At 43.6% G+C, this 22872-nt stretch overlaps 1 protein-coding gene across 2 annotated transcripts in view; it reads right to left on the minus strand.

Moving 5' to 3' along the window:
* arhgap42b (Rho GTPase activating protein 42b) overlaps positions 1–22872 on the minus strand; it is a 64061-nt gene that overhangs the window by 34642 nt on the left and 6547 nt on the right. For both annotated transcript variants that reach the window (XM_058079491.2, XM_058079492.2), the window contains exons 2-3: positions 14465–14560; positions 11366–11427 (exon numbers count right to left, since the gene is read on the minus strand). In XM_058079491.2, coding sequence (XP_057935474.2) covers positions 11366–11427; positions 14465–14560 — 158 coding nt within the window. The remainder of the gene's footprint in view (positions 1–11365; positions 11428–14464; positions 14561–22872) is intronic.

The raw sequence follows: 22872 nt of genomic DNA on the forward strand, positions 1-22872 counted from the left end.
ATCCACAACCCTGATATGAGACACGAACACACGTCTCTCTTTCTGTGCCTTCCAATGATATGAAAACAAATAATAAGAGGAAGCTAAGAATGCATCTAAAAAAACATAATGTGAGCCTGCTCATTAACCACATTGTTAGCATTATTATTATGAACGTTGTTACACCCAAGAACTACGTACGTTACTAAATCCCAGACTTGCCATGGGAATGTTCTTACGTTCTACGCACACATCTCAGCAGTGGCTTGCTTGGCAAGATATCAGAAAGAGACGGAAAGTCAAAGCTGATGTGTGTGACCATTTTGTGTTGCCTGAAACACAAAGATAATAAATACCGTAGTTCTAAGGTCACAATTGAGAGGCTGAAATCGGGATGTTTACACTACATTTTGACATGAAACACATCATCAACTACCAAAACAGTTGTTGATTCACTGGATCATGGATTCATTGACTAATCGTTGCAGCTCTACAAGTTTCATCAGTGCCCGTGTCAGTCTCCTTAAGTTGTGTTGCATCATGCAGGTCAGGGCTCGACAATAACGATGTACCGATGGCCCGGGGCAAGTCAAAACCAAATTGGGGCAAGTAAATCCAATCAGTGATATTCCCGTGGGGCAAGTGCACTTTGGCATGCCGTACTGCCAAGAGTTTTTTTAAAAGCGGTTCTTGTTGAGTGTTGGTAAAACACGGACTGCGTAATTCCGCTGGTAATTGGCAAACCAAATCAAATTGCAAATCTTGAAATGGACCAATCAGAATCGTCCTCAGTCCGCGTTTTACCCACACCCGTTCTTGTTGGCAATCAACCAATCAGCGATGGTTTGACTAGGAAAACATCTATCATGGCGTCCCTGCCAACATGGTCTAATTCTTCAAGAACTTGTGAAGGAAAACAGCAAAAAGTGATGAAGCAGTGCCTCCTAAACAAGTATTTTATTAGCGGCAGCAAATCAAATGATGGCACAGGTGAGCGAATCACATTGCTGTGACAATTTGAAGTGGTCACAATGAAACACCACCGATTAGATCCAAAACCAAGTGCTGATTTTGCACAAGCTACAAAATCTAGCGGTTCTGGATTAAAAACACTTTACTAGTACACAAATGTGTCTATTCAATAATGTTTCATTGTGGTGAACAACTTCTAAAAGGCAAAGTCATTTTGGTTTTTAATGTAGAGCCCTGATGCAGGTTATGCTGCTTTGTGAAATAAATGCACCCAGGATGGAAGTTCCCAAAATAGTACAAGTACGACATGTTAGCGTCAATGTAACTGTTACAACATGTTCACAGCATGGATAGAAAATTGAGATTTTTGGAGGTGTTTTAACAGCCCCCTTTCTAGGTGGAATAGCTGTGTGGAGATGCTGCATGAAAGTTTGACATGTCATTAAAATTCCATAGACTGTCATTGCATTGCATCATTTATGACATACAGTACAGTACCCAGGCTGGGGTGGGGGTGGGGTGGGGGGTGTTATGGATTTCTTTCAGGTCTGCTGCATTGTACAAGCGGGTGATGAGGGAAAAGCAGAGTTGAGAAGGCAAGAGGTGACACAAACATGTTCCTATGTGGCACAGACATTGTCAGACATGAAGCAAAGTCAACTATGGATGTTGAGTCAAGCTGAACCAGAAGCTTTCATTCATTCATTCATTCATTTCCTACCGCTAGGAAGTATAAATGTATCGATGAACACGCTGCAGGTGGCAACATGGGTCTAACCTGAGCTGCTGATTAGGCCCGGCGGACGTACTGTAAGATTGTGTCTCCTTAATAATCCTAGGCTAAGGCGTGTTGCATGTTAATGCGCTGCCAGCTGAGCTTCTGCAAGGGAACTCGTCTCCATGCTTTGGCGCTCCTTCGTCTTTAGCCACATTCCTGCTAATGATCGCTGGCAGCACCCAATAAAAACGTAGGTGACGCTCGCACCTATAATCACAACGACAGACGCGGAATCCTAAAGAAATTAGCCTCGGTCATTAAAGTGGTTGTAAGCACGCTGGCCCACCAAATGATGCCTTTAATGCCTAATAAACATTCTGCCCCCGTCATTATCAGACAATCAAACCTCCACTTTTATGCTGAGGGTGTGAAATGACCTTTATTAAAAGAGCGGCGTGCAGATTGGTTTGGGTGGGGGTAATTGGTGTGTGTGTGGGTGCGGGGGAAGCTAACAGTCATTGCACAGCGAAATATTTATCTGGTGCTCAAGTGGCACCCACAGGCTGAAAAGACTTTCAGGAGCTTTCAGGAGCTGCTGTGTTCTCGCGTGCTGACAGGTTTGTCTTTGGCTTGTGGAGAACTTAGCTGTGGTGACCATGAAGGACCTATAAGTGGAACATCCGTACCACGCACCACATCTTGGACTGTGGCTTCAGTGCTTCAGTTGGAAGACCAAAGTTGTCAAAGTTGTAATAAAAGTACTGTTTGAAGGTATGAAGGTTGCAAGATCTACACACGAACTGAACCACGTGAGACCCATACGGGAAACATGATACCTTTTCCTGTTCCAACATTCAAAGTCCCTACTCTCAGTTCTAGGTTCTCGGTGATCCTGTTCTCTCTCTCTTCTTATGGACACATCTTCCTCCTTGCTTTGCTTGATAAGTAGAGTTTTATTTCTTTCTTTTGAGCGACACAGTACTAATTTCATTGGCTGCAATCTCCACAAATTAATGGTTGCGCTACATGCCCTACATCGGTTCTCATTAAAGGGAAGATCCTGATACCGATACCACCAGAGTTTTAGGCTATTAATGTCAATGTCAATTCCCATATAAAAAACTACGTGCAGTACTCACCCTGAGCTACGTAGCTCAGATGAGGGTTGCGCAGGAGACAGGGAAGTTCAGAATGGTTTGGGTACAATGGGTGGAAATGAGAAAAATACTGAAGTGTGTTTTTTCCTGGCATACCTGAACTGGATGTAAATGCACTTGAAGTCAATGTATTGTAACACACTCCTGATCAAGATGTCAAGACCAGTGTAAAAATGAGTAGAGCATCATCAAGCCGTACTTAGAACCTCCTCAAGATCCAACAAAGCAAGATGTTGAGATTTTGATCAGATCAGGTGTAGCAACAAAGGTAGAAATTCATAGGCCGTTTCAGCTCTTCGAATTGTTTTTCCATCTCTGGTTGACCTGCCACAGACTAGCCAAAACATGTTCTTGGTGCTCCACATACGTCTAATAATTGGAGACATGTAAACAAACATTCTATAATTAGTGGCAATACAAACAAGATGCTGAGCTGTAAGAAGATAATGAGAACATGGAATGGAGTGCAAATATGATACCAGTATTTGTAGCACCCATGTGCGTATTAATCAGTGGGAAAGGTCAAGTTGTGCCATTTTTTTGTATGCATGAAGCGAGAGGTAAAAAAGGAAAAAAGAAAAAACATAGCTGCAGTAGAACCGAGTGAGCGCAGACGTGATGTTTCATTGGCGAGTAAGCGCCTAGAGCAGCTCATACGTTGCCAGTGGGTGGACCCCCCCCCAAGGATTGTCCATACAGTTCCATCCTCTCATTGGGATGCTGCTGGAATTGAGAACCTGATGCACTGCTCTTCCCTGCAGGTGTTTAAAGCCTCCAATGAAGCCATGAATTCTCCAACGTTGGAAATGTACGACCACAAATAATCTATTCCCGCCTGCGCTACTTCTTTAGCTTGCTACGATGTGCTAGTAAATGTACTGAATAAAGCTTAGCTTCCCTCAGTCTCACGTTGGGTTCCTGCTTGTTCTTGGGTTTTTGTTACCTTCAGCAAGGAGATTTGGTTTTCATGTCATGGCTATTTTTCACTTAACAAACATGAGACCGTCTGCCTGCTCATGTAGTGTGCAAGACGGCGTGCAGCTAAACCGCCAGTGGACATGCCGCCTTCTTCATGCGCCTTCTGGATCCTGTTATAGCTCTTTGGAGCTAGGGGGCAGTGTTCTCCTGAAAGTGAGAAACCTCTCTTTGACTAGCTATTTAGCTTCCTGTAATGTTGTAGTGAACCCCACTCACTTTCATTGTACATGCTGCTCTGAAAGAAGTCATATCGCTAACCATATGTCTTGATTGCCTACTTCCTCACTGAGACAGAAAAAACAGAAATTAGGTACTAAAAAAAGCCAACCAATCACAGCTCTGCAGATACATTTTTTATGGTCTACACTACATAATTTAGTGGAAACACAGGCCCCAAATTATACAGCTCATCATAAAAGTGAAAGGGACCTATTATGCTCATTTTTCGACCCTATGTATTGTAAGTCCACCCCTCTGTGACATCACAAAGGAACGGTTTTACCACACCTTTTCAAAGCGAGCATTTTGAGCAATGCCAAACTTCTTTCAGGGCTCACTTCCAAATTCACAAACCTCATTATCTGAAACTTTGGTATGGTTTAACACTAGAATACAACATTCTAATTACATTTATAGGTCAGAAAAGTGGAAAAAGCATCATAGGTCCCCTTTAATACTGGAATGTGAAGTTTCTTTTATAATTCCAACAGTAACTCAGTAAGTCATTTTTCTTAGCTGCTGCATGGTGCTCAGTGTTTCACATTCATGGTATGTTAAGGATATGCTATAGCAGCTGTTCCCAAACCTCTTTTGGTGATGAAATTACTTTCAAGGTGGGGTAAAATGGGTCAGTGCTGAGTGGCTAAGATGAATACATGCAGGATGAGTCCTCTGCATGATTGAGCTGAGGTTGTGGGCGGCCACTAAAGCTAATATTATCTCTTCCAAATAGTTTTGCAGCTTTCATCAAACACACTGCAGAGAAGAATGGTTCTGTTGTTCCAGGGTCAATGGAACATTCCAGCATTGACAAGGTGCCCACAGAGCCCAGTATGCTGCAATGTTGACTCCGAAAGAGGAAGAAATAAAAAAAGAGACAAACTTTGGAGCGTCCCCGTTTGAAGCGTGAAATGGTTCTGGGCGGTTTGAGATGTGTTTAAAGGCCGTTGCAGGATGTGTAAAGCTAAAGAAAAGCGTCACCGTGGGAAATAAATGGGAGCTTGTGCAGCCAAACAGCACTTAAGGGATGTGGAGGCTTTTGTTGTTCATTTAAGAAGCAGCAGGAGAAGCAGTGAATTACAGCCTGAATTAAAACCTGGCACTTATTAGGCAGAAGGTAAATGTTTCTACTATAGTATATACACAATATTCCTCCTATAAAATACATACACCCCCTTTCACGCCACGAAGCTTACACTTGTCCTGTACGCCACAATGCACACTGTATATACTATTATAAATATACTACTATTACAGCTGCACCATCATTATTATTCATTAGCAGGGCATACCTATTCATCCCACGACATTCAAAAAATGCTCCAATGAGTGGAGAATTTCCTGCACTGTGCTGGTGAGCAAATCAAGCACTTCTTTCCCCCTGCCTGTGATGTTCGAGCAAGAGGACAACAAAGTTCTAATCTGGTGTTAAAGAATGCCAAAGCGCAGGTTAATAAGTTTTTTTGGGCAATTTTTTCCAACACAGAGTTCTACTGAGTCCACGTCAATGCGAGGTGGACTCGGACTTCCTTATATGGGCCTGCTAAACCCTGACCTGTGTACCCGGAAGTCCTCAGGAGCGCCTGGGAGTGTGACCAATCACAGCAGAGTGGGCGTACCTAAAGAGGGGCCAGGGGTGCAGTAAATTGCAGTAAGTCCATGGAAAGACCGCAGAAAAAGGTGCAGAATCTGGAAGATCTAGAAAGCTGTGTGTGCGGGTTAGGTGTGTAGCTGCTCTACGAGTCCACAACTCAATACAAAGCACAGAAAATGAGCATAATAGGTCCCTTATTTATTGAACAACCAGCAGGACTAGAGAGAACAGCGCATTTATGCATTTCATGGCAAAGCTGCTGACAGCACTTAAAGTGAAAGTCTGAAATGTCAAGCCTCCTTTTGGTACCCGACCCATTTAGTCCGATTCTACTATGTCACTGCTACACAAGTACTACATTTTGTGCTGTTTGACACAGACCTACATTAATTAATTTCTCAATCATATACCGTATTTAGCAGAAAATAACAAACTAGCAATGTAAGTTTGTTGTTGCTGTAGAAAGAGCATGACTGGAGAGTCCAGGTTGATGATAGCACAAGTATAACTTGCAGCATTATTCAAGCTACGTTGACAAAACAAAAGGAGATGTGATGATATGATGGTATAAAAAATAGAAAAATCAGACCTCACCAATCACTTGCCGTTATTTTCTCTGCCGTGGTATCACTTTCCCCCTCCTCCTTTCCATTGTTGCGTGTATTCCTCTTCATAAAGATATCCCTTTGGCTTTGTGCTAAAAGGAATGTGGTCATCATTTGTTTGGTAGTCGAGGTAGAAATCTGGAGGGAACGCTACGTGATACCACAGCAGATAAAATAACCACGATTTATGCGGTTTAATGACGCTTTTGAAGGCATATTGTTTAGAGAAGACAAACTCTCTAGCTGGAATTAATTTCCTCAGCACCCAAATCCCACCAGAACTGGGCTCAGGACACCAAGTGGGGAGGGAGTCACTGTTGACGGACTTCACTGCTTATGGGGGTCTCATACAACTTCATGTCAAAAAATCCCAACTATCCCTTTAAAGGTGGACAGGTCAGTGCAATTACAGGGGTGCAGGGATGGAATTCCAGAGGTAGGGGGCAGTGAAACTAAAGGCTCTGTCCCCCCAGTTACGGATGGTGCTTGGCTATGCGGGTGGGGACAGGAGGTTGGCATCAGAGGAAGGAAGGGTAGGGTTTGGGGAGTGATGTGGAGGCGGACAGTGAGGTTATGTAATACTTTGAAGTCCGGTGGTGATGAAAGCGTCAATAAGGGTTTCAGTAGCATCGAGAGAAAGATGGGCTAAGACCAAGCCAAAGTCTACACAAAACTCGTCTTGACAATTCCAATGCATGCTTATGAAAATAAAGCTCAGTGAAACATTTGAAATGGGTGGAGCCTTTGTTGGCTTTTCAGTGTCTATAAAGTAGAAACTCTCAAGATAATGCGTATAGAAGATTGTTGATACTTAACAATAGCAGTGACCAAGAGGAAAACACAATCCAATTTCCACTGAGGGAGTCTGAGCCCCACTCAACCTTCTCATGCACAACCACAAGCACGTTCCTCTTTTCCACGCCACAGAAGGGGATACCAGGAGGGGAATTACAGCAAGGAACATATTGAAAAAGATTGAATGGTCCCTGGCAGTGTTGGTTGCTATGAGCCAATCAGCAGAGCATGTCGGCCTTGACCTACGTCATGCTTGGTGCAGCCTGCACAGAGTGGACTTGAACAACTCCATGCCCAACTCAGGCAGCACCTTAGGAGGAGAAAAACTGAAAACTGGGTTTCTCCCCCCAGCTGCTCTTTCAGCGAGCCTTATCAGCACGTCTCTAGCTATTTTTAGTCTGCTTATGGAGTCCAGATGTGAAAGGGGAGTAAAAAGGGGGATGGGACAACCTGAATTTTTCCGCCTGCTTCCGCCTGCACATCCAAATGTATTTCTGTTTCTTAGTCCAAAATGCATTATTGATTTTTATGGAAAATAGATGTAAGTGTAGTTTGTGTACACCTGAAGGGAAGAAGGATGGAAGAAATTAGGACGTGACCAAGTGTACCTGTTAATGAGTCCTAATGAAATATCACGACATCACTACGACCACATGACTACTACCAGGAGAACCAGAGCATAGAGTGGTGCGCTGTACTCAGACACATGCACCGAAGGTCTCTTCAAACATTCATACCTCCTCGTGGAGCCTTTGGTACAACTAGCACGTAAAACGTCTTCCTCAGAAAGTGAACGTTTGTCAACAAGTGAGCTCGGGGACGTTAACGTCACAGGCGGGAGAAGAAAAAAGGAGCGCTTGATTTGTTCACTCACAGAGTTCAGGTAGTCTTGTGTCATTCTTTAAATTCTGGGTTATTTTTTAATGTTCTGGTATTTGTCGGCCTGGTTGGTATTGTATCTTTTCACGATAAATAAAAACATATTGCAGGGTTGAGGCATACAAGCACCTTCATCAAGGTCTCATGGAGCTTTTAATGGAATAAGACCAGTTGGCAGGATTTCAGTCCCAGCTCTTTATGCAGGCCAGACATGCTAAAAAATAAGAATAAAAAAAGCTTTTACATTATTTAGCATGTCTTCATCCATGCCTAGGTGGCAGCGTGATGGGCAGTCAAGGGCGGCATGAGGCGGGGTGGGGGTTTCAGACTGATTTGGTTGGGTTTGGCTCACTGGGGAACATTTGATGAAATATTTACTTTGAAAATGCAGAAAAGCAGAAAAAGCGTTGGGGGCTATTACATCACCAGCAGAGATAAACAAATAGAGTTCACCATTCAGCATTCATGGTATAAAGTACATTCTCCGTTTTTTCTGCTTTTGCTGGCCATCCTGTCTCATTCACCGTAAGTGGATATAGTCTTATTAAGTGATAAATGTATAGCATCTTTCTGTCTTTATGCTTCAGCCATCATCAAGTGTTGACATTTCGCACTTTGCTCAGTGGTCCTTCAATACAACATAGTCGCAAAAGTGACGTTCATACAGTGGTCCTGAAAGTCAAAAAAGAAATCCAGGACCCAGTCTTTGTCCTCTTGATTGAAAAGGGATGCATGGATATATTCCTTCATCATTCCCATCATCATGCTCCATCATCTTTTCATCCAAGTTGAACTCAGCCAGACCTTGTAATACTGATAGGACAGCCTGTTAGTCTAGTACAGATGAGTACAGATGCCCGACATGGTAAGAGGCTGGTTAACTTTAGAGGGAGGGGGGGAAGCCATGATAAAGCAGTTTTTATGTGCACATTGGCGAAAGAGAAGGACCTTGGCGACCTTGGCCTTTAGCGACACGCCTGCTGTGTCTGAAGACATCTACCCTCATCGCAGGCTCATCTCTCGACCTTTAGACAGAGGCGTTGCTGCCAAGAAGAAGGTCGCCAGCCGTGTGACACGAGCTCAGTAATAAATCATAGTCTAGTCTCTGTCAAACTCAAGTGACACCAACCTGAAATTCCATTTGATCATCCTTCTGCCCTATGGACAAACGGTGGTAGTGCAATTGTAACGCTGAGAACAGCAATACTTCATCTGTGTTTATTTTTCTGATAAACACCAAGCAATATGAGCTGCCATTAAATGTTTCTATGGAGTGCCTACAATTCCCTCAACAATAAAGCACTGAATGCCTCGTTTAAAACAAAAGAGCAACAGCAAAACAGAAGAATGCAGCACAGAAAGGCAGCGTGATCCTGAAATGGTGAGAAAAACATCCAATTGAAAGTAGTGTGTAGTGACAGTGAATAGAATCAACAGAGGAAAGCAAACACTAAGTAGTTCTATAGCGCTCTTTTAACTGTCTGGGGAACCCAACTCCTTTCACTTTCAGTCTGTGTCTGAGGTACAACAAAGCCATTTCATGTGCTGTTTTAGCAATGCCATAACAACCTGTAGCGCTACAATGTCACCCAGTAGAGTGCAGACGTCAGCCAGAGTCCGACTTAACAAACATGGAGAGGAAGCATCATTTATTCATTATTCATTCAATAATTCACACAGACACTTTAGACCAAGGGTCTCAAACACGCGGCCCGCGGGCCAAATGTGGCCCACAGGACACCAGTTTGAGGCCCCCGCCTTGATATGAAAGTTTAATGTAAAGTTTGATATGGATGCTGTATGGTATCATGTACCCAGAAAAAATTATTACGTTTAATTAATGTTCATGTTAAAGGTTAAATAACTGTTAATAGTTATTCTCCCTATCCGTGTGGAAGTGGTAAGTTTTTGGCTATTTAAGTTTAAAGGAAATAACTTGAAGGCTACCGTTTAGGTCGCTAGCTCTCTAGTTTGCGAGTTAGCATGTGTCTCAAGACCCTGCAGTTGCGCAATATGTTGTAAATAAAAAGAGTATAAATGTGACTATAGTCGTGTTTTGTCATGTCTACAGGGCTCTAATAATGCTTTGTTCATTTTAATCTGAAAAAAATAATTTGTCTACCCACCAACTATATGTGGTTTCTTAAGTTTTTATTATTTGCCGTTTTATTATTATTACATTTATTTATTTATTTGTTACTGATATTTGAGAACAGTGGAATGTTTCATCAGAGCTTTTCTTGTAGAAAATTGGAACCAAAGCGAAGTTTTTAAAATTTTTTAATAAATGCGTTTTTTTTTTTTTGAAAACCTGATGCGGCCCAGTCTCACCCAGACCCGAGCTCCAGTGGCCCCCAAGTAAATTGAGTTTGAGACCCCTGCTTTAGACAGATGCTCACCAAAATGGATTCTTTCTGCTCTACTTCATCTACTCTTGATGTTGTTTGGAGTTTCAAGGCAACACATTTTTTGTCTGTAATCCTAGGAGGGGGGGCTGCGGGAGGGTGGCACCCTTGCTTTCCGGTTCCACACCATGGCTGTGTTTGAATCAGAGGTCTGCATCCTAAAAATGTACATTTGTACCAAGGCTGTCCAAATTAGAACGTCCACAATGGCCACTCTTTCTCAATGATGTCAACACAAAAGACCTCCACCATAAACTCTGTAAAGAACACAAATAGAATAGTTTTAAACTACTAAAGATAATCATGATCAGGATGGAGCTGCAGGACAGCCGCAGGTTCCACTATGGAACATCACTGATGACCTTCTCCTCCTTTGGCTTCCTGCACATCATCAACATTTCACCTGCCCTCCAGCTTGATACAGGGGAGGATGCTACATTGGTATACTACATCATATAGTATGTCATATATTTGGCTTTTGGCTTTGCCAAAGATGGCGGCGCACACAGACACATGTCTGTCTATGGACTCTATCCACGTATACATCGACTGAGCTGATCACTCCTGCCCCACCCGATGTGGGAGAAGGGGAGTGATAAAAACACGCACAGAACTGCACTTTTAAAATTATTTATATCATATTTATATTATTATCATTAATATTATTAATAATAATATTACTATCGATTATTGCACCACACATATGACATGATCTGCGCCATATTTATTCATTTATTTTATTCTCTTTTCTTGTCTTGCCTGGTTTATTTTGTTTATCGAGTTTGTTGAGACATTTTTGCAGAGATGCTGGAAATGTGAATTTCTCTCGAATTAATGAAGTGTCTAAAATCATCATCATCTAAAATGTACTGTCATGTTCTGTTAAATGAGGTTTATAACATAACATGTCACAAATTTCATGACACGATCCAAATAAGCTCAGTTTTCCCCGCCCATACACAAATGCTGAAGTTGACATCATGGCCAGTTATGCAAATTACAGACCAGTGCTACTGTATAATTCTCCCACTTTTCCATGAATGAAATGTTTCCAAAGTGCTTACCCAGCGTCGCCTTTCCTCTTCCACCGTGTTCAGCAGCTTGGAGAACTCCTTGAAGGACTGGGCTGAAACAGAAAGCAAAGGAACTTTCACATCTTGGCAATTTTGTAGATGAGTTGCTGTTAGATGCCGGAGCAGTCGTTAAACATGGGATGCTGGTGGCGGGCCGGGAGCGTCGTAGCGCGGTGCTAAAATGTTTATAGAACCGCCGCCTCCGAGCGTTCAGCACAGCATATTTTAGAATGTAATAAAATCACGCAGCTGTCCGCGGACAAGCAGTAAAACAACACTAAAAAAAACAATACTTGAAACTGAGCGAAGATCGTTGATTGCATCCCTTTATTTTCTTTCCCCCTCCGAGGCTCTTTAACGACGCATCGCCACTCTGTGCGAGAAGCTGATGTGGTTCAGATACCCCGGCGCCATCTGTGGCTTATATTACACGCTTGCAGAGTCGCATGACTTCAGCAAACATCCAACCTTATTTGCCAGGGACTTCATTAAGGAGAAGGCCTCTCGGTCAGTCCCTGCATGCGGCCGTTTAGCAGCGCTCCAACACGCTGACACCATTACCAGGCAGCCATCAGGAGCCATGCATCATCGCCGAAACATTGGCTCATTAAACAGCAAAGCCTCAAAGAGCAGCAGCCAATGATTTTGTGTCAATGAACCTGAGGGCCAGCAAGCCTGCTCGGCCTTCTATTAAAGCCACCAGCTCAAACCACTCAGGGGGTAAAGGGAACCTCTGGAGCCACAGATGGGATAAGATTAGACTGTAAAGAGGAGAAATAGGAGGTTCAAACCTGTGTCACTTGCCCCGGCAAATGAAGGAATGACAATTGGATCAATCAGATTTACTGCAGTGTGAGCATATACGTAAAGCAGAGTAGACATCTACCCTATATTGACGTTCTGAGGTGGAAGTATGTCATAGGTTAGAGTGGTGATTGAGATTTGGGAGGCAACAGGATTGACCTTCCGGGAAAAGGGCGTGTAACTTCTCTAAATAAAAAATAATAATTTTACTGTCGCATCAATCCTTTGGTTGCATTGATTTATACAGAACTGGCGGAGGATGTGAATGTCACCGCAGGACGTCAACGTGCCAGATCGATGGAAGGTCAGCAGAAGCCTTCTGGATCCTGGTGTGACGTGATGGAAATAGTGTGAGCATCAAAGAGGAACGCAGCGACATTCACATGTTGGTCCGAGGGGAGCCTCACTGATGACCACATTGATTTCCAGAAAAGCCATCATAGCATTTTTTAAATCAATGGTCGCAACAAGAAAGATCACCCACAGACATCAATTGGTCCCCACAAGAGCTAGGCCCTGTCCACACAGAAACTGTTAGCCATCACAGAATTTTGAAAGAAACTTGTTTGTTGAGGAAAGAAGTACACATGGTGTCTGCTATCCAAGCAGATGTCCAACTGCATGAGATCCAGCCCAAGTTCCTGATGGCCATGGATACTGTGGGTGTGCTGGGGTTGACAACATCGGGAGCAGTGCCTATAGATTGGCAGACCGGGGTGGTGGTCCCCTTTTTAAGAAGAGGGACCAGGGGATGTGTTCTAACTATCGTGGATCACACTCCTCAGACTTCCTGGTCCGGTCTGTTCAGGGGTTCTGCAGATGAGGCTGTGGAACTGTGACCCAACTATAGCCCGGGACTGACACAGGATCTGCTGTTGGACAAAGTAGCCGGTCTGGGCAAGTCTGGGCTTCCGTGCTTAGGCTCCTGCCCCTGGGACTCGACCTCAAATAAGAGGCAGGAGATGGATGGATGGATACCACGGTTTAGAAGGTTGGAACATGATGCTATTGCTTTCACGATCAACCCAAGTGACAATGTTTTCATCTGCTTTTGTGTGTGTAAACAGCCCTCCAGTGAATGATGAAGCTCCTGCTATCTGGCTTTACTGTTTGGCCTTGGAGAAGGTCTGAGCTCTGCCGAGTGCCATTTTAATTATCTTTGCAAAAAGGAGTTCTGGTGTTGGATGTCATTAGATTGTGGAGGCATTTCTATGCTAAGCTTTGGTCATCATTTCAAAAGCACGCTTTTCATGAATTCCACAGCCAGTGCATGAGCCGCTGCAACATCCATTGTTCCATCTGGAGGATGCCTCATTGCTGATTGACAGCCAGCAGACAGGGGAGCGCATGCCCCATCTGAAGTTTTGTGTGGATCTTTGCACGCACACTCACAGGCGTAATTGGTCTTTTGCCAAGCCGCCTATCATGCATCCGCAGCGGCGTATATTCATTTTGCATTCAGACGAACATTAGGCCTCATGTCCAGGAGGTCGACTGGTGCTCGCTCCTCACAGATGGACAGTAATTCAGCAGCCTCTCGCTGTACAGAGCCAAGGTTTCAAGCTGAGCATAATGAGCAGGCCAATGAAGAGAAAAAAGCCCAGATTGGCAAGTGAAGAATTTCTGCACAGATGCATTCATATTCCTGCTGGAAGCTCAACAGTTCAGACCTCCATTAATCCCTGACACTGCTCACACAATTAGTCAACATGATCTCAAAGAGAGGAAGCTTGAAAAGCCAATCAATCACATCAATTATACATGCAGGAAACACTTAGGCCACATGCAGTGTCCTGGTTTGGTTTCTGATGGTCCATGGCCTGAGGGGTCCACCAAGTAGTACAGGGCAGTCCAGGTTGCCACGGTGAGTTTAATATAAGGACTGGAATATATCATATCTGATTGATTTGTTTTAAAAATAATTGATTGTTGATGAAAGGTTTTATTATTAATATGGCATGATTCATGCTAACCGTTATTTTGCAGGTGAGTGCAGTGGACACAACTGCAGACCTGCCAACATCTTTAAGAAGATGCAAATACTTTTATGAGTGTTACTGCAACTGGAAGGAATTGATGTGTTAGTTATGTGTTATCAGTCAGTAGATGTGAAATTAGAGAGGAAGGCTTTCACAGAGGTGGGCTGTAAGCCCTTTCAACATGGCGTACACAGACAGGAAGTAAACCGATCATACCTCAGCCTCAAGCCTTCATGGGCGACACCGCCATGTCACAGCATGACCTTTATTAATATTGAATACTGTCCAAAAGACAAGCCGGACTCACCAATGTTCACCTCGTCATCAGTCTCTGCATCGCCAAGGCACTCAAACTGGAACTCCTCCAGGGACTGGGAGAACTTCTGGACTGCGGCAGAAAGACCTGGACAACAAGAGACAAGGAAACCATATTCAAACTTTACTGACTTACTACGAGCTGACACTGAACTATCACATTGGTAGGATTTACTTTCAATGATCTTTACAACCAGAAGCGCCAAGTGAGTGCAAATTCCATAGTTAGCATCACTTGATGGTTTACTAAGTATTCCTCTACTCCTTCCAGACAGAAGACCTCAGACTTGCCTCACGTTCCTGCTGAGATGTAAGCTTCTAATCAAAGCGCTCATTAGTGAGCAATGGAGGGGGGTAAAGTGTGTGACAATGATCACTTTTAGCATCGCAGGAACGTCCGGTCTAATTAGAGGAGAGGAAGAATGACAATGTGATGGAACGCTTTCTTTCTAAATGATGGCACACTGTGCACGGTGCATTTGCAGAACATTTGAATAAGTATACCCCGATTAAATATACCTAGCTGCAACATAACAATAAAAATAATAATAATATGGCTATTATTGGGTTAGCAAGCAGAACTCACAGCTAAGAGACGTGGGTTCAATCCCACTCTCGGCAATCTCTGTGTGGAGTTTGCATGTTTTGCGTGCGTTCGTCGGTTTTCTCCGGGTACTCCGGTTTCCTCCCACATTCCAAAAACATGCTAGGTTAATTGGCAACTCCAAATTGTCCATAGGTATGAATGTGAGTGTGAATGGTTGTTTGTCTATATGTGCCCTGTGATTGGCTGGCGACCAGTCCAGGGTGTACCCCGCCTTTTCGCCCGAAGACAGCTGGGATAGGCTCCAGCACACCCCGCGACCCTCGTGAGGATAAGCGGTAGAAAATGAATGAATGAATGGCTATTATTGTGGTTGTAGTGCTCAGTGGGGAAGTCTTGTGGATCATTTCAGGATTAGTCATTCATTATTCATTGAAAGGATTACAACTGGCACGGTTGTGTATACCAACCCAAAAAATCCAAACAATTTCACATGTGAGGAGTTTCCTTGGACAGAAAGAGAACCGCACCATGCTCATAGCACCGTTACATGATACACTCCCCTGCGGAACCTCAGATTGAAAGCCTCTTTCAGGCACCTACAGTACAATATCGTCAACGATGACTGATGGTAAATGTTGCCGAGACTTAGCAGAGTGCTGCTGAGAGCTACGTTTGTATTACCCCCACCTCCCATACACTCCCACTTTGTGCAGCTGCACATTTGGGATCAATACCTCAACTGACAACCCAAGTGGGCTGCCAAGGACATCAATAATGGATGATCGCCGAGCTGCTGACATTCAGACGGACATAAAGCTCAGAAACAAACACGGGTCATGTGCCATGCTGCGTAATCTTTTCATTCAGTGTTAATTTTGTGTGAAGTCAATCAGCACAGTTCCATCAACTGCAGCACATCCATCTATCCATCCATCCATCTCATCAGTCCCATTTGTCCATCCACCTATTCATCGCATCAGTCCCATATGTCCATTCGTCCATCATATCAGTCCCATATGTCCATCCAACTAGTCATTGCATCAGTCCCATATGTTCATCCATCTATTCATTGTATCAGTCGCATGTTCATCCATCCATCTCATCAGTCCCATATGTCCATTCGTCTATCCATCCATCCCTCTCATCAGTCCCATATGTTCATTCATCCGTCCATTGCATCAGTCCCATATGTCCATCCGTCCTTCGCATCAGTCCCATATGTCCATCCAACTAGTCATTGCATCAGTCCCATATGTTCATTCATCTATTCATTGTATCAGTCCCATGTCCATCCATCCATCTCATCAGTCCCATATGTCCATCCGTCCATCGCATCAGTCCCATATGTCCATCCAACTAGTCATTGCATCAATCCCATATGTCCATCCACCTATTCATCGCATCAATCCCATATGTTCATTCATCCATCCATTGTATCAGTCCCATATGTTCTTCCATCCATCGTATCAGTCCCATAGTATGTCCATCCATCCATCTCATCAGTCCCATATGTCCATCCACCCACCCCATATGCCATCCTCCCATCTCATCAGTCCCATATGTCCATTCATCTTATCAGTCCATTATGTCCATCTAGTCATAGCATCAGTTCCATATGTTCATCCATCTATTCATTGTATCAGTCCCATATGTCCATTTGCCCATCCATCCATCCATCCATTGTATCAGTCCCATATGTCCATCAATCCAACATCCAACATCCATTCGTCCATCACATCAGCCCCATATGTCCATCCATCCAGCTTAATCTCAGCAAATAATTAAAACAGTCATTTTTATTGCAAATGTGCATGGGTTTTTTCCAGGTACTCCGCTTTCCTCCCACATTCCAAAAACATGCATGTTTGTATGTATGTGAGTGGGAATGGTTGTTTGTCCCCGTAAGGATAAGCGGTATAGAAAACAGATGGATGTCGATCCAAAATTGTAGGAGAATGTCAGCATCAAGCTAGCAGGAGCGTTTGGAGGGGAGGGGCAAATTGTGTGTCAAAAATAGACATCACTCGGGGTCCCAGAGAGTCTGTAAAAAGCAGGGCTCCCCTGTACACTATACATGTAATAATGTAAAGAGTAGCAAGTGAAAAGTGAAATATGAGATGAAGTCACCAGCAGAGGCAGCTCACTGACACGTAGCAGCAAACACAAGAGGCCCCATTAGCTTCAACTCTACAAGGCTGCAGGGAAATAAAGAAATAAAAAGCCCCAAAATAAAGCAGCCCTTCTGAAGGGTGCAGGCGAAGTGGAGACGTCACGGCTCCCCAGATAGCTCGTCTTCATCTCGTCTGACAGAAGAGGGAATTTGGCCCGTTACACTTTGATTATATGTGGTGTCATAAAAAGGAGAACAGCAGCTGGTGGGGGCCTGGAGTGCGTTACCATGCGCATGAAGAGCGACAGGAGAGGAGGAACATGAAAGCACCGTAGCAGAAAGTGGAATGAGAAGCAAAATATAAAATACTTATTAGAAGAACGTTCATGGGCACGTCTTAAAATAGCCGCGTCTAATTTTATTACACTTGACAAACATTTCATCTAATCCAGCATGTCATTTTTTTGGGCTGACATGCTGACATCATCCTTCACACAGCGGGCGTCAAGGCCTGGGGGAGGGAAAGAACAATATTGAAGGTGTAATCAGAAAAGAGAAGCCCTCAGCATCCAGGGGAGGCGATGCTGGATCAAGCACTGAGTGGCCAAAGTGCCAGGCGGCTTCTAGATGTCAGTCCAGGCCCTCCCCGAGGGACCACCTCTATCTAGTCTCCAAGGCAACCACATACATAGCGCCCGTGCACGCCTGTTCTCATTCAAAGAAAACCAATGGAAGCTGCAAAAAGCCCTTGCTTGAATATAGTGGCAGCCAACACATTGTTTCTGTAAACCTCTCATCAAAACATTCACCTGATGTTTATCCAACATGCTGCCATGCTTTAACACGACCTTCAGCAAGGAGCTGGCATAAGGAAAATTCAAAAAGAGTTTCACTTTTGCAGGCATGAACTCAATCAGTAGTTGCCGTGACATTTCACTATCATCTCCTGTCTCAACAGGAAGCACTTTTTATACAAAAACATCCCATCGTGATTGAGCAGCAGGTGTGAATGCAATAGAAAGTATCTACATTCCGCCTACCATAGAAGGATGCATGTTGATGATGCAAACTAACTGTCATCATCTTTTGATGGCAAAGGCACAAAGCTTTCTCTCTTCTCACCTCTGGCAGCGGCATTGCTGCTGAACTTGGACGCAGTAAACAGCCATTTCCAACTTCTCCAAACATGCTGAGGCTCATGGAACTAAAAAGTCAAGATCCCATCAGCTGTCAGTCAAGACACAGGACCATCCTGGGCCCAAATCAAGGTTGGTATTGGTGCCGAGTGGGGTCCCATAACCATCAGACACCATCTGCCAGAGAAGAAACATCTTCAAAGGCCTGGTCTCCTTCAAGGTTTGGATTGAGCAGGAGAGGACCAAACATGGGACATTGAAAGGTGGAAGAAGGTTTTCTTCTCCCTTGACGTTCCTGATGGCTTCCAACGTTACTGGCATGACAAGGAGATCCCACCATCATCATACTTCAATGGAACGATGGAGCTTCAGGTCGTGTAGGGGTGTCAAACGGCAGCCGGCTACTGTATGTGGAGATGTTGCAGGGGAATGCAATCCCTCATGAATCCCCTTTTTCAACACTTGACAAAGGACTTCTCCCAGAGGAATAAGCTGACTGTGTTGGACCATCCTGCGTCTTCCCTTCATCTACACCCAATGGAGAACATTTGGAGATGGACATGAGTTCCAGGCAGTGAAGCCATCTTCGGCACCACCTGCCTCCTGGAAACACTGGCATCGAGGATGCCCAAACAACTGTCAGCTATAACTGCTTTTATCTTTTCATCACCTGATATTTGATCATCAGATCAATGCATTTTTTTGTCTCACGGCCATTTCTTCTTCTTGCATGTTGAAGCTTATTATTATGAATTATCAATCCCATCCTGAATGTGAAACCGTTGAAAACATGCATGCTTTAAGGAGGCTAATGATAGTACACCAGCAGTTAGTTGGGGGCTCCATTCTTTCTTTGTACTCTCCACAACAAATTGAGGCACTGAAGATGGTTCTCTTCTTTTTCCTCCAGACCGGAAGATAAGACTTCAGTCTTCTACAGAACCAAAAAGCACAAAAGCATCCTGCAACAATGCACTTTCTTTGTAGCAGTGGCTCCATCCTCCAGTACGCTGTGGGGAAACAAAACATTTCATCACATCGGCGAGACGCTGCTGATTTGAGCCGAGGTGGTTTTCAAAAGGGGAGCACCCGGCTTAACGGTGAGAAAGGAGGTGGGGGGGATGTTAGATGTCACAGTAGGGTGCTTTGTGCCACTTTGATTCCATTTGGAGGGAATGAAACATGGTAGCAGCCCTTCAGGTAAGTGTGCTTTGCCTTTTTCTGTGTTGCTCTGCCTGTCAGTCACACCGTAGGGGGGCCGAGCCCTGCGGACCATGCTGCAGGATAGTCGAGACTGCGTAAATTTTCCCACCACATTGTGGGCTGGGAAAGGAAAACCTTCTCGCTGCTGGAGCATTTAGCAACTTGACGCAGATCGATGGTGAAGTGCTGCTTGTTCACACGGAACTACAAAAACTAAAGGCCCCGTCACACGAAGCAAAACCAGACAGAATGAACACACATATTCGGGAGAGGATTTGAAACTTATAAGCTTGACTCCTTTTTTCCTTGGAGGGATGATGTGACGTGAATAAGGTATCCCAAATATGATCAGAACATTTGGAATGCTGCCGTAAGAATACAGAGTGCCTGTAAACCCAAATTAGTCAGCATTACTAAAGCAGTGTACGGTGACCTGGATGTCTATTTTTTTCCCACCTATGCTTATAACTTGCAGTTATTAAGTGTAAATTATTAGCATATATTTTTACATTAGACAAATATTATTATCTGTACATGTTGTCCCTTACATAAGATGACAATGAGATGTGATTTTCTTTTTCAAATTTATTGATAAATAGTGCAATAATAACATTTTAATGATTTAATTAAGTCTTCTCTTCTGTCTGTAATCAATAAGAAGAGTGTTTTGGTTATTTTTCATTTCACCATGTAAATTTTAAAAGGGATAGTTGCGATTGTTTGACCCCCTTTTGGTTCTTGGATTTTGGGAATGAATGTAGTTCCATGTAGTGGCTGGGGTTTCACAAGTAAGGAATTTGGCTTCTCCAAAAATAATAAATAATAATATGCTTTCAAAAGCGTACAACATTCGCTTCATAAACATGCTTACTCGAAAATAAATCAGACCTCACAAAATGCTGTGCGTTCTATTTCTCTACTGCCGTATTCCTGTGCAGTGCCGCCTGTCCATTCTTGTGTATGTGAACAACGCGTCACCGCAAGTAAAATGGCGTCAACGCGAGTAACAACATGTCAACACGAGTAACGACATGTCACCGCGAGTAACACCGTGTCAAGGCGAGAAACGCCTGTCTGAGAAAAGTGTATTACGTGTACGGTGAGAGGTTTCACAGCCTTAAAACATAAATAATGATGGTAAACAAATAGTTTGTGGATTTCACTGACTGGGAACTATTTTGGGAACCTTTTTCCCACGATAAACCAGTGAACACAGTATGACAAAAAATGCATACCCAGCAGCCGCCGTCACATTATTTCCAGGGATGTTCCCATCAGGCTTTCATGCTGCCGATACCGATCGCGATAATCCATGAGTGAAATGGGCCAATACCATGCTCCCAAATCCCTACTGAGGCGGTACTCATCCCCAAATATTGCCCACAATTCCAAGTACAGCGGGTTGGGACGGAGCTTTATAGCCGCTTCCTGATTCATGATTACATCGTCAGCCTCAAACCCTCCACACCCTGCCAAGTCTTTGCCCCCAATTGCTGCACCAATCTAAAGCCTTCCAAAGCACCACCCCAATGAGACCTTTTTGAGGCACGGTTTGCAGGGTGCAAAACTTTTATCACTCTCACAAAGATAGGAAGTCCCACTCATGCAGACATGCTTGTTCTGAATGCTGCAGCAGGGGGCGGGGGGGGGGGGGGGGGGGGGGGGGACGTTATTGGTGGAGGGGATCGGCAAGTATTGGCTGATGTCCATAACATGCTTTTTCACTGATATCGGCCGATCGATTGGAGCACCCCCTAGTCATTTCATCACACCCCATTTTCATATGATTCCATGCCAGGTAGACAGTGGAATCAGACTCCTCCCAATCCAAAATAACTAAATAGCTGCACTTTACCATACAAGTCATCAGCCAGCTTTTAATTGCAATGAATAAAACATGGACGACACCGCATGCCTACAACACATTTATCACTTCCTGTGGCTGAAGCTTTTCCATGCTGGTAATGGATTAGTTTGATCTCAACATGCATCAGGTTACAATGGAATATATCACATCATCAATTCACAATTCTACATGTCCGAAAGGAGTAGGAAGAAGCAAAGCTTATTAAATTCTAACCCTCCATCTGTTACTTTTACAGTCTGTTACATTTGTTCACTTCCTGACTTCCTGGTATGACTTGTTTTTGTTCTTTTGTTTTTTACATATAGAAGTGTAAGGTGATGTAACCACATGTGACATAATGGTGACCATAATAACCATCAAAATAGTGATATATAATATACAACATAAACACATGACTGGTTGAAGACTCTTCAAAACAGTCGCTTTAGGTATACTAAAGAACATTTGGACAAGCCAGCTTCATTTTGGAATAAGGTGCTGTGGACCGATGAAAGTCAAATGGAGTTATTTGGACATAACAAGGGGCGGTATGCATGGCGGATGAAGACCACAGCATTCCAAGACAAACACTTGCTACCCACAGTAACATTTGGTGGTGGTTCCATCATGCTGTGGGGCTGTGTGACCAGTCCAGGTACTGGAAATCTTCAAGTTGAAGGCGGCATGGATTCCAGTCAGTATCAGCAGATTCTTGCCAACAGTCTTCAAGAATCAGTGACAAAGTTGAAGTTGGCTGGATACTTCCAACAAGACAATGACCCTAAACAATGCTCCAATTCTACTAAGGCATTCATGCAGAGGAACAAATACAACTGGAAAAATATTATTGAAAATATGTGGTACGATTTAAAGTGGGTTGTCCATGCTTGGAAAACCATCAAACCTGACTCAGGAGATGTTTTGGAAAGAGGAATGGTCCAAAATACCTTCAACCAGAATCCAGATGCTCATTGGAAGCAATTATTTCTGCAAAAGTAGGATCTACTAAATATTGATGTTTATTACATTTATGCACCAGCCTACTTTTGTTTAAATAATTATCGCACACATTCTGTAATTCATATAAACTTCATTTCCCTTATCATCTATCACTGTGTTGGTCTGCTATATGATATATTTCCGTGGAATGGCTAATCCCAACAACCAGTCATTTACAAAGGAACATCTTGAACATTATCACGGGTGCCCAAACGTTTCCTTACCACTGTATATGGTACAGATATACATATTGCTTATTATTTATGTACATATTAACTACAATATGTCTGACCAGATACACCACACATCTTGAGTTGACTTTAACTCTTTCTTAACATCGGGAGAATAAACAATAGCTCGTAAAAAGTGCAGTCGATTGATACCGTGCTAAGCCCATCTATGGCAGCGTGTGATCACGTTTCAATATCATTTGACTTTATGGCTTTTTTCTTTCCATACCTGGCTGGCGGCATTGTGCTGGCTGAAGCTACAAGTGGCTAATACGCTCATGGGATGCATCAATCATCCATCATCATCATCATCTTCACATCATCCAAAC

This window comes from Doryrhamphus excisus, linkage group LG8 (genome assembly GCF_037039965.1).
Source record: "Doryrhamphus excisus strain RoL-2023G ecotype Guam linkage group LG8, RoL_Dexc_Guam_v1.1, whole genome shotgun sequence".
Lineage (NCBI taxonomy): Eukaryota > Metazoa > Chordata > Actinopteri > Syngnathiformes > Syngnathidae > Doryrhamphus > Doryrhamphus excisus.